The sequence below is a fragment of the Pocillopora damicornis genome, chromosome 1 (genome assembly GCF_964200805.1).
Source record: "Pocillopora damicornis chromosome 1, jaPocDami1.2, whole genome shotgun sequence".
Classification (NCBI taxonomy): Eukaryota; Metazoa; Cnidaria; class Anthozoa; order Scleractinia; family Pocilloporidae; genus Pocillopora; species Pocillopora damicornis.
The window spans coordinates 33267216-33279113 of NC_142670.1; the positions used below are offsets into that span (position 1 = coordinate 33267216).

An 11898-nucleotide genomic window follows, 5' to 3' on the forward strand; every position below is an offset into this window, starting at 1 on the left:
ATTTGGGCGATTATGGGCGAAGATGATGATATCAATGATGTCAAGTAAAAATCATTTGTAACACTGATGCAATGCTTAATTTGCCTCTTATTACTCACTTGTTCAAAACCGCGGAATTAAAAAAGTTCCCAATAATACACTCGGGCTGACCTTAGGCGACTAATTTACAAAAGACCCCTCACGAGAAGGTTTTCACTGGCGCTGCTAAACGAGAACCTTTCTAAGGATGGCAAAATAAGATGTTGCGTTACATCAGCCGAGTTGGAGCAAAGATCTTGATCACCCACCATACATGCTCTTCATCATAGTCAAGTTTACCAAGATATCAACTTTACTATTTTTCGCTTTTAGGAGTTGCTGTAATGTTAACCGGTGCGAGAAATAAAGTTAAGTAGATGAAAACGAGATATTGTTAGACACCTCTACATAAAACTCAGTTCATGATAATCGATTAACCGATAAGACGGCATTTGATATCGCATGAGCAGTAAACTGAGCATCTAGTGCGAGAGGAAGTGACACCAACACTATCCCTCACAAATCAGCAGCTGATTCACCTACAATAAAGTTACCTCACGCCTCCAACTCCTCTTCCCTTGAGAATTAAATTACCAATTTAAAATTAGTACAAACCTCGCTTGACTCTCTTGATTTTTATGACTCTTCTTGCAGCTAACTCAGTAAAGTGTAACTAATGGTGTTTCGAACAAACCTGGCCGAGTAGTAAAAGGGTCAAGCAAAATTAAACATCATTGGAAAATGATCAGAATTAGTCACTCACTGATTCTAGTTCTCAAGCAAAAGTCCAGGATGGGAAAGAACTTCTTCTCACTTAAAAAGTAGATGAACATTTTTATTTAGACTGAAATAATGGTTTTCTACTGAGGCCATTCATTGACAACACTCTTTATTCGAATTTATTAACAGCTTAGCATACCAGCAATAACCATAGCTTTGCTTCTCACAAGCAAAGTGGGTAATCGCTTTTGCGACGCGTGCATCTTTAAAATGTGTCTAGTGCGAATCCGAGTGAGTTAATCTTAAGTGATCTTTTACTACTGGGGTTTTATCAAATATGTTCCTTATCATAAAATAACTTGGAAAAGGTTTTCTGATCCAACTTTGATTTTGTGTGACAGAGCTACTTTAATGAACAAAACACCAGTTCTTGCGCCCGAGGAAGCAACATGAACGTTCCGCCTTTGCTGCGACTCACAAAACAGAGCATTGCGTTACTCTACTTTGGTAACACAAAACTTTTTCGATAAACAAAAAGTTGATTCATACTCCTGGGTAAGTTGTAAGAAGGTTCCGCTTTGGCTTCGACTCACAAAAGCAGGATGTTGTGTTACAATATGTTTGTCACCGGGAACAAATTAAAAATACGCGTTCATCGCGCATTCTGGCCGTAGATCAAAGTCGATATCTCAGACGTACTCAGAGACCAGGAGAATTGCTTTCTCTTTGGGAGCGTTTCTTGATTACCTTTTTATGCTTTTGCTCTTGGTTATATTTGCCATCTTAAGTAGCCGGAACAAATAATAAAAGAAAAAAAGATAATGATTGCCTGACTGTTTACAATTGTATAGTTGCTAATTCGCATGACCGCTCGATCAGACATTTGATATAATCAGGGATGGATCAGGCTTCTAGTGCGAGGGGAAGTGATCCTAAAATAGTTTTTTACAAAAAGTTTTCGATATTTTTGTGTTTTGCAGCATAATATTCTATTTGCTTCAACTTCTCCCTCCACTTCCAGCCTGAAAATGATTCCCTTGTCGGCAGTTACTTAAGGAAAAAGGTGCAATGAGGTACTTGTAAATGAAAGAAATTTTAGGCCGTGATTTCATGACAAAAAACTCTAAATAAACAACGACGGAAAAATGCAGACATGTGTTCCTGTATAATTGAGCAAGTGAGGGAAGTGAGCTCGAAAAGAGCTTATTCCTGTCTGGTTTTCCACTGCTACTTAACCGAGCAAACTTGGGCAAAGCAACATTCACTCCACTAATTAACTGAAGCTCGACAATGGAAGCAGTAAAGAAGTCGCGAGGCAATAGTTTCTGGACTATTGCCGTGATTTTAAACATTTTATTCAGTGTGATTTCCGTCGGGTTCTTTATCTACAAAGTTCACGTGTTAGAGGGAGAAGTGTTCCAATTGCGGAGCGACCTAAAGAGCCAGGCAAAAGCGAGAGAAAGTGAAGATGCAGATTTGATGAATCGAAACAAGAGAGCTGCTAAGTATCACGGGGATTCAAAACCCTGCACCAGTTGCCACAATGCTTGCGTTCAGTTATTTGGACTTGGAGCTTCTGCGAAAGTATTTATTAAGATATCAAAGCTTTATATGTTGTCTTTTTATAGTTTTTGAGAACATAGTTCATTGTTCTTTGATTATAAATCCATCATCTCGATCTCTGACACCTGAACAACTGACGAGCCAGACTACATACAGATCCTACGCTTTGCCTGTCCGCACGGCAGTCACTCTTTTTTCGGGATGCCAAGGATGAAATTACCTGATCGATTTGTAAAGAAATTATTTTCTTCTTTTTCAGTGTTTCGTACATGGGTAATGACTCTTCTTTATCAAATTTTCCATTGCTCTTACTAAATCTGTTACTTAAACGACGAATGCTACCTCGAAAAACTTTCTTTTTCGATGTTTTGGATGGTTTAATTTCTTTTTGGTTTTTAGGTCACTACAAAGATTAACAATGTTACAGATCAAGACGTCATCTGTTTGAGAGGTAAGTGTCCGCTGAAACTCATCAATAAGAGTCTTCTTAATTACCTCCTCGTCATTGCGATCTGATATCGATAAGAAAAATTATTATGCAAAAAGTGTGAGTTTACTTAGCACATATTTTTAGCAGTTATCCAAATGATCTTTTTTTAGATCAAATTTTGAATTAATATTTGCGTTTATTTCTTTTGATCTCAGGGGGGGATATTTTAATTATTTTTTATTATGTCTTGTAAATAAATTCGCCTTTGTTGCGGAAATCCGGAACTTTTACGGTGCTGCTGACGATTTGGCATTTTCAAACGACAAATGAACTCAATTCGAAATTTCCCTTCAGGAGCTCGAGGGCCGCAAGGTCGTGATGGGCCCCGAGGACGTCGGGGTCGCCCAGGTTACATTGGAAAGCCAGGAAAAACGGGTCCTCCAGGTGCACGTGGTCGCCAAGGACCCAGAGGGAGACCTGGAAGCGCTTTAGCAGGAAATGCTTCCAGACTATTCCAGGATATAGGTAACATGGGATTATTTTGTTGTCTTCACCACGTTTTAAGATCTGTTTAAACTGTACATGAAGTTCCTGGATGAGTGCATCGCTAAATTCGTCTTCCGCCAATATCAGTCACTTTTCACTCTGAATTAGGAATGAAAATATCCAAATAAGAAAACGTCTAGTTGTAAACGCTGCATCGCTCTTAAAGTTTACGTGAAATTCCAGTATCTGAAATACCAGAGTTGCATTTGTAGATTTGGGAGCCTTGAAAATTCTGTGACACAAGTTTTTATTGGCTCCCTAACAACATCAATGTTTATTAGAAAAATGGGGGTGATGGAGGGATGCTTTTTAGAAATCGATCGGTCTCAAGAGCGGTTGAATCCCTTATCAGAAAACTAATAGCCATGTCATAGATGAACTAGGACCGGCTTGACACCAGAGCATAATACTTATGCCCGGTGAAGTTTGCCTGCGTTTGTAATAGCCGTGAATACTTTCTCTTTGAAAGATTGATACAGTGCTCTTAACCCTTTAAATTCCAAGATCTTACCGCTAACTCTCCCCTCTAGCTACTAAACATTTCTTTGTTAATCAGTTACGAGAATTTGTTGTCAGATCAAGATGACAAATTCTACCTGATAAGTTAGTGTATTCTCATTACCCGAGAGAACATCCTATGTTCTCTTGCATTGCATGTTCGCTGGATAATGTAGGGACGTTATAGGGAGAAGTTATATGTTAATCATTTCTGGAGTTAAAGTAAACCACATTATAAGTACTTTTATCTGCACTTTTGCGCCCAAGATATCCCAAGAATAAGAAAGAAGCCACCATCCAGCACGACTGTCAAAGAGGGAAGCAATGTCTCCTTACCCTGCTACTCAAAAGGCTTTCCAAACCCAGAGGTCACGTGGTATAAAAATGGCCAGAAGTTGAACTCTGGGAAGTATAACAGAGATACAGGAATGTTAACGTTTCCCAGCATTCAATTCAGCGATCGAGGCTTGTACAGATGCGAAGCGAGGAATTTCATAGGTGTCGAGTCTGCGACTGTGAAAATTGTTGTGGAAGGTACAGGAAATTTGATATGCAATGTAATCGTTGTAATCTTAAAATTTGTTGCTGACTTACTCCGGCATCGTTATCTTCTTCTTAAGATTCTTCTCTTTACTATTATCCTTATTATTACTAGTATTTTATTATTATTACTATTATGTCTATTATTCTATTGTGGTTATGCTATGTAATCGTTAGATCTTAGATCTTAGATGATGTTATCAATGCTAAAATTGTTGTTGATATAAGTCATCGTTATTTTCTCGTGGTGTTATTCTCTTTCTCAACACCATCGTTATTATTTCTTATTACTGTTATTATCGTTATTATTATCGTTATCATTATTATCATTATTATAATTATTATTGTTATTATCCTTATTATTATAATTATAATAATTATAATTATTGTTATTATCATTATTATTATTATCATTATTATTTCTATCGTTAATCTGCTTCCTATATCCTAATTCATGTCGTTACCAACGACGCGCCATCATTTCACTTTACTGCATGGTCAGGTCTCAAATGTTATTCATTTATCAATAATGGAAAACGTTATGGGCCGTAATGAGATAATCAGGTACAAAGAGTCACACTTTTAGATTTTTCAGGCGTGACTAAAGGAAGATAAGAGGTAAGTCGTTTTGATCTGATCTTTTTGAAGTTTGGCTTTGCTTTTTTGCTTTTTGCCTGTGTGATTTGCAGCAAAGGTTGTTCGATAATTTTTTTAAAAAATTGTAAAGAGTGTTCGAGGAGTATGTGATGTAATTTCCTATGAACTCTTTTTGCAGTCCCTCCCAGATTTGTTCAGGCACCAGAGACCTACCATCTGGGTTATGAAACTTGGGATACGACTCTGACTTGCAACATCTTCGCCTTCCCTCCACCAAAGATACAATGGACCCGATCATTCCGGCCGTTGCCCATTGATCGTCACGCGGTGGCTGGTAAAGATTTGGTGATTAAGGAAACTCGGAAGGAAGACAGAGGACCCTTCATGTGCCGCGGGGAAAATCACCTGGGTCATGTATATGCACTTATTGTGCTTGTTGTGAAACCTGTCAGTAAGTGAATACTTAAAAAATGTCGAAAGTGCAAATAACCCGCTGTTAATCTATAGTCAGCTTCTTTCTTCTGTTCGGTAATTGTTGCTCAATCCTAGTGATGCGAATAGTATCAGCTTGATTGCTGCGAGACCGCGGCTGTTGAAATTGCTTTTTGTTCAGTTAGCTCTGGAGATTGTCTGCATTTTTGCCGCTAAATATTTTATGAATCCTAAAACACAGTCTGAGCACCCCAAATCTATTAAAAAAAAAAGGGAAAAGATAATCTCAAGGACGGCGTTGTATCATTTTGGTGTAAAAGCTGTAATGACCGTTACTTTTGATACACACATATCAAGTACTTAATATCAAATATTTATTAGCTTATTACTAGTTATTAATCCTATGGCTCAAGATCAACCTAGGTTTTTCTTTTCAAATCTGTTTTCAAAGTCCCACCTGTGATCACTTCAGCCCCATCAACCGTTGTCAAGGTGACGAAGGTCGACGGCAGCGTTAGACTGCAGTGTGCTGCCCGCGGGTCACCTGTGCCCAGTCTAAAGTGGAGTAAGGATGGAGTGGTTATTTCAACCAACTCAACCACAAAGAATGATGAAGAAGTGAAAGGGGAACTCTTCATTCCAACCTTTGGCCCATCTGACCAGGGAGTGTACAAATGCTTCTTTAAAAACTACGACAACGGAACTGCCGAGATCACTACCGCTGCAGGTTAGGAGAAAACTTGGACAAGTCTCTTTAAAGAGATAGGGAGGCATTACTAGATTTGTATACGTAAGATAAAAAATACTAGGGATGCAAAAGAGTACCTGATAAGGCAGCCTTGACTCATGTTCAAATAAACAATATCCACTATTTGACGCAAAATTATTTACGAGTGATGGTCCATTGTCTGTTCCAAAATGCGAACAGTTTTCCCAGAGCAAAGCTCGAAGAAAATTGTGGGCTTCGAGCAACAGATAGTGTCCAAGGACAAATATGCGAGCATATTTTCGCGCAAAATAGATAATATTGTGTTTTGTATTGTGCACATATTTTTCAACGCGCGTGAATAAAAATGTTTACGAACATCTTAATGTTCGCTGCGTGGTACGGTTTCCTTTGAGTGTTCTCTTGTTCTACTTGATGAACAAAAAAATTACTCTCCTTCTCGGAAAAACCCCAAAACGCTTTCTTATCGTTAATTAATTTTTACACGAAAACTTATAGTTGCGGCCGTTATGTTAGAAAATTGGGGAATTTCACCGTGGTGATATCCTCGTATATCCTCCCTCAGTTTTAGTTGGGGAATATTCGTTCACGTGGTGCCTTTTGGCCAATCGCGCTTGAGCAAAAATATTTGATTGATCATAATAAATGATACACTTTAAATGCATCTTGACCACACTGATACCAATTTCCGCGGCAGAATTGTTTTTTACCTAAAGGTCCATGTGCCTAATTCTCTATTTTTGTCATAATCTACATCAGAGCTGGTTGGATGCGGCGAGCCTCATGTTCCAGTGAACGGCTTCAAGGTTGGAGAGAATTACTGGGCAGGAGAGATGGTAACTTTTGCGTGTGACGCAGGATACCACTTGGAAGGACCTACAAACAGACTGTGCTTGGAAAATGGCAACTGGAGTAACGTGGTGCCGACATGTAAGAAAGAGATAACTGTAAATAAAGCATAGAACGAAGGGTAAATTGATAAATTCGTCTCATTGTTTCCTTAGGCCATCGTCTTTGCGACGAACCTCCACCTCTGGAGAATGGTTACAGAATAGGAAGCGAATTTTGGGAAGGGAAAAATGTCACTTACGAGTGCAACAAAGGATACCAGCTTAGAGGACCACATGTCAGGGTTTGTAAAGAAAATGGAAACTGGACAGAAGAAGGACCAACATGTGAAGGTAACGCTTATGAGCATTGACAGCATTTAAAATTTCATCCAAGATCTTTGGAAAGAAAGGTTTTGAAGAAATCTTGGAATTACACGGATCGTGCTAGGCTTAAGATCAAAATTATATCTCTCATCAAGTTCATATATGGATTGAAAGAGATTTCTCTGTTAATCACAATTGAATAACTCTATGTGACTTTATTACGCCAGGACCGGAATTCGAGCATTCAGAAATCCTACTGAACAAAACTGAATACTGGGAGCTCCTTAAAGGCTGGCTGGGTCCTGTGTCTACACTGCCAGCCAAGTGGAAGCTATGTTACAGAGCTACTGATCATGGATGGAGTTCCAGTACATTCCACTCGCAGTGTAACAGCTTAGGACCAACGGTGACGTTTATTAGAGTTGGAGAGTACATATTTGGTGGATACACCGACAGGAACTGGCGTAAGTAATGACATAACCAGGATCTTATTAGAATGTAGAAATAAGCAGCGTAGAAAAATTTCAAATGAGAGCCATCCTATGATTTCTGACTTTTCAAAAAAAAAGGAAAAAGAAAATGTTCTGGAACACTAAAAAACTACTCCTAGAGTAATAAATTTGTCACAACTTCATCACCTGCTTTCATGTCTTAACATATTTTTCGTTAATAACTTTTACTTTCTATTGGTTGACAGAAGAACACTAATTTATTTACACAATTGCCACACCTCATTGATATTCTGTTCCACGCAAAAAAATGGGGGAAAATGTAAAATCAGTATAATATTGGTCAAATTTTTGCGGTTTTAATTTACGATTTGTTCACGAGTATAATTTTTCTCTTCCAGTTTTATACGAACAGACAGCTTTCTTACAATGCTAATCTATTGAAGAAAGTAGAGACTTGACTTAATCATTTCAAGGAAAAGTTCTTGATCAGGAGTGATATTCCCTAAACAGAGGGTACACGACATCGCGGTAGTTAGTATTTAAACGACTTAGAATGCCTTTTTTGCTGTTATTCAGTGAACCTTTCACCGTCATTAGTTCAAGCTCATGATCATTTTTGACACAATTGTTTTGATCCTTACTTGCGAGTCGATGTAATGTATGCATTTAGTGGATATTTTTGTTGTACGTTGTCATGTATATATTTCGTTCCGTATTGGTGAGGATCAGCTAAACTAAAACTGGAATGCCATAATTTCTCTGAGGTATCAGCAAACAAGGAAACAAACTTAATGCCAGTTTCAAGCGCACAAAACAAACATTGCAAAGGACACAACTACAGCCGATTCCACATGGCCACTCAAAGCATGGATTTTGTTTTCTTTGTTTTAAAGCTTCGGTGAAGCATTCATATATGTATTTTATAACACATTCCTGATTAATTCCTTTTTTTTTTCTAGATTCGAGCGGCTCATACACAGATTCAGTCAATAGCTTCATATTCTCTTTTAAAAACCATTATGGACTGGAACCATTTAAGGTTCATGTTAAGAAGAGTGATCGTGCCATGTACGGCAAAAGCAGTTACGGCCCAACATTTGGTGCTGGACATGATATTTACATCGCAAACTCTGCAGGCTACAACACGAATTCCTACACCAACTTGGGTCACAGTTATGTGCAGTTAGTCGGCTACCGGCACGATTCGAGTGACACGAGAAGTCTGTTAGCCGGAAGTTACAATTTCCAGCCTCATGAAGTTGAAGTGTTTTATCAGACTCACAAAGGCTAATATTTCTCTCAGGATTTTAGGGGCTAAATCCTCTAGGGAAGAAATACATATGGTTGAAGCAGTTAATTAAAAGAGAATGTAAAGGCAATAGAGTAACAGAGACTGTCTAACTCACAAATGATTATAGTTTGATTAGAGAATTGTAAGACATAAGGATAATGGACAGAATTTGTACGTTATCACCGTCTGTCTAAATTCCCAATAAACCTTTGCAACAAATTTCTCATGTCTATATGTTTTGATTCTCAAAAAATTCTGAAATATCTTCTAACTACAAGCATTGCTTTACATGAAATGACAATTTTCGCTACCTCTCACGATAAACATGCCTACAAATGTTTCCCTATCAAAACTTTAGGCTAATGATTCAATGAAATAATAATATTTAAAATATCATTTTATTACGATCTTCATTCAGCCGTGCTCCCTTTCATTCTTGGCGAAGGGGACCTTTCAACTGTTGAAATATGGCATTGAATTGAGAAAAAACCGTGATGAGATTAATGAATTAGCGTTCGATTTGAAAAAATTGTCTGAACATCACGTCTATAGGTACACATATTTTCTGCAAATTCCAGCCTCATGGAGTAGAAGTGTTTTATCAGGCTCACGAAGATTAATGTTTATTGAACACGCCACGACTCTAAGAATTTTAGGTGCTTAATCTTCTTAGGAATGATTTAATCAAAAGAAAATCTAGAAGCAAGACCGGCATGTTTAGCATAATAGCCCTAACATTTCGCGTATGTCGCTTCGAACAAAATATTAGAGGAAAACGGAATGCAAAAATGGTAAGTTTATTTTGTAGGATAGAAGTGTTAGCAAAATAAACATAATTTATTCAATATCGTTTTATTTAAACAAAACCTTCGCAAAAACATTTACCGACGCCTTATGTATTTCATTTCAGTTACAACTTTAACAGATCTTATAGCCTCAGGCATCGAGCCTTGTAACAAGCTCCTCTGTTACCTCATCACGATATTTTTTAGTAATAAATTCGTCTCGGTCACCCAGCCCGCCCCTTCCCTCCCCAGTGAGAGGAAAACTCGCAGAATATAGCAAAAAAAGACACAAACAAAAAAAAAGACAGTAGAACGCGAAAAACAAATTTCAACGTCAATTTATAATGGTTAGAAATTTTTAGAAAATTTAATGTGGTGTTGCAAAAATCTCCATAAAATTAAAGAGAATACATTTAATTTGCTGACTCTCGAGCTAGTACCGTACATTTAAGTTGTTGAAAATCATAGGTAAAAGACACAACGAACAAATGATGATCAGATAAGAAAGAAATATGGTGCAAATTTTGCAAGGGTACTTTCAAACGACAGTGCATATTTGAAAACGCTTGTTGAATAAACCATCAGGACGTGCAGGGAAGTTTAAAGCGCGGTTTAGAGGTTGAACGGGAAACTTCTTGAAGAAAATTTATATGTCATAAGTTATTTCATTGCGATTTCCTATGGGAATGCCCTGTGAATACAGGATTTGAGGAGACAAACACGGCTAAGAGCCCAATTTACTATTTGCTCGCGCACAGTTATGCGCATGTTGAGGCAATAACATTCATCTTCTGATGCTTTCCATGTATTCCTCTTCCGACTCGTTCATTTCTCTTGTTCATAACGTCGGCATTCTTTATTTACGTCTCCATACATTTCCAATGATACAGGCAAGGAGAATTTTTTTTATCATAAAAAGCTTCTTCGATCGGGATCATTTCATTTCTTATCGTGAAGTCAATGTTTGATTCAAGGGTGGTCTTGTAAAAAGGAATTAGATGTGAGTCACTTTAAAGGGTTAAAACGTCCATTGACCGCTTCACTGATGGATACCCGCCATATTCATTAGTCTAACCAAGAAAATGCATTATAGAAGAGTAACCGACTTTCGCTTGCACTAACATCCTTAATCCTTTACGCCCTAACATCAATATCCATAATCTCCATACTATTTTCTGTACATTTATTTTGGTACTGACAAGGAGAAATCATTTAACCATCAGAGTTTCTCAAGTTGACAATCATTTCCTTTATTGTCACGATCTTTTTAAAGATTCGGCATCATTACAGTAAGGAGAAACTAGAAACTGGTCACTTTTAGGGTTTAAAGGGTTATATTTAGTCTGTTCAGCGGCGTAGAACTATTAATCAGTCCGTTTTCGTCCTTTCCAAATTCTTTTCCAGCCTGTCAATTGTTTTGTGACTTGATTTACTTTCAGGCAAATTGAATTAAAAACAACCCTCTTCTCGCACTTCGTACTCGCTTTAACTCGCATCGTGTAAACTTCCCTCACTCCCGGCCTGATGTTTGAGAGACAGTAAAATCTAGTTCAAACATTTCTTGTTGAAGCTGCTTGGCATTGTAGTTATGTGGAAGAAGTCGTTGATGACCTGATGTCAGCATTGAAATTGCGCTTATGCAAAATAAAGAGGACAGAAAAACACTGCTTGTGTGGCTTTAACGATGACAATACCTGACACACAAATCTAGTCTTTGTTGCGTTTATTCTAGAAATTAATGGCGAAAATCGACTGATGAAGGACAAAAAATCAAGAAACACAACGAGGAAAAATCTCGCCGCTTCAGCCCCATCACTGTCTCATCTAATGGTTTAGTGATGATGACATATACTCCCGAGTGACTAAAGGAGAATTTCTCCGGCCTTGCAGGATCAATACATTTTTAACATCAAGTTTCCCAAACAAAAATCAGGAGAAAAGTATGAAAGATAAGAAAAATGATTGATGTTTCGAACTTAGAAGTAATAGTGTTAACCCTTTTTAACTCCTAAGATCTCATTAGTAATTCTCCTTACTGTCTGCCATACGATTCTCATTATGTTAGTTTGGAGAATTTGTTATTGGATCAACAAATATTTCAAATATTTTTCTTTATTCTCATCACTTGTCTACTTGATATTGTAT

General features: G+C 37.7%; 1 protein-coding gene across 1 annotated transcript; it reads left to right on the forward strand.

The window, feature by feature from the left end:
- Positions 1–1681: 1681 nt before the first annotated feature.
- LOC113671052 (uncharacterized) lies at positions 1682–9184 on the forward strand. The gene is made up of 10 exons (XM_027187264.2): positions 1682–2322; positions 2701–2752; positions 3086–3256; positions 4043–4309; positions 5091–5363; positions 5796–6071; positions 6831–7001; positions 7076–7252; positions 7453–7689; positions 8637–9184. Exons 1-10 carry the CDS (start codon positions 2029–2031, stop codon positions 8966–8968), a joined length of 2250 nt encoding a protein of 749 aa, XP_027043065.2. The 5' UTR covers positions 1682–2028; the 3' UTR covers positions 8969–9184.
- Positions 9185–11898: the final 2714 nt, after the last annotated feature.

Excerpts from the sequence above, each read along its gene's own strand:
- LOC113671052 (XM_027187264.2), top strand. The coding sequence starts at position 2,029 with ATGGAAGCAGTAAAGAAGTCGCGAGGCAATAGTTTCTGGACTATTGCC. Across the intron at positions 4,310-5,090 it reads TGTGAAAATTGTTGTGGAAG|TCCCTCCCAGATTTGTTCAG; the intron begins GTACAGGAAATT and ends CTCTTTTTGCAG. Across the intron at positions 7,690-8,636 it reads ATACACCGACAGGAACTGGC|ATTCGAGCGGCTCATACACA; the intron begins GTAAGTAATGAC and ends TTTTTTTTCTAG.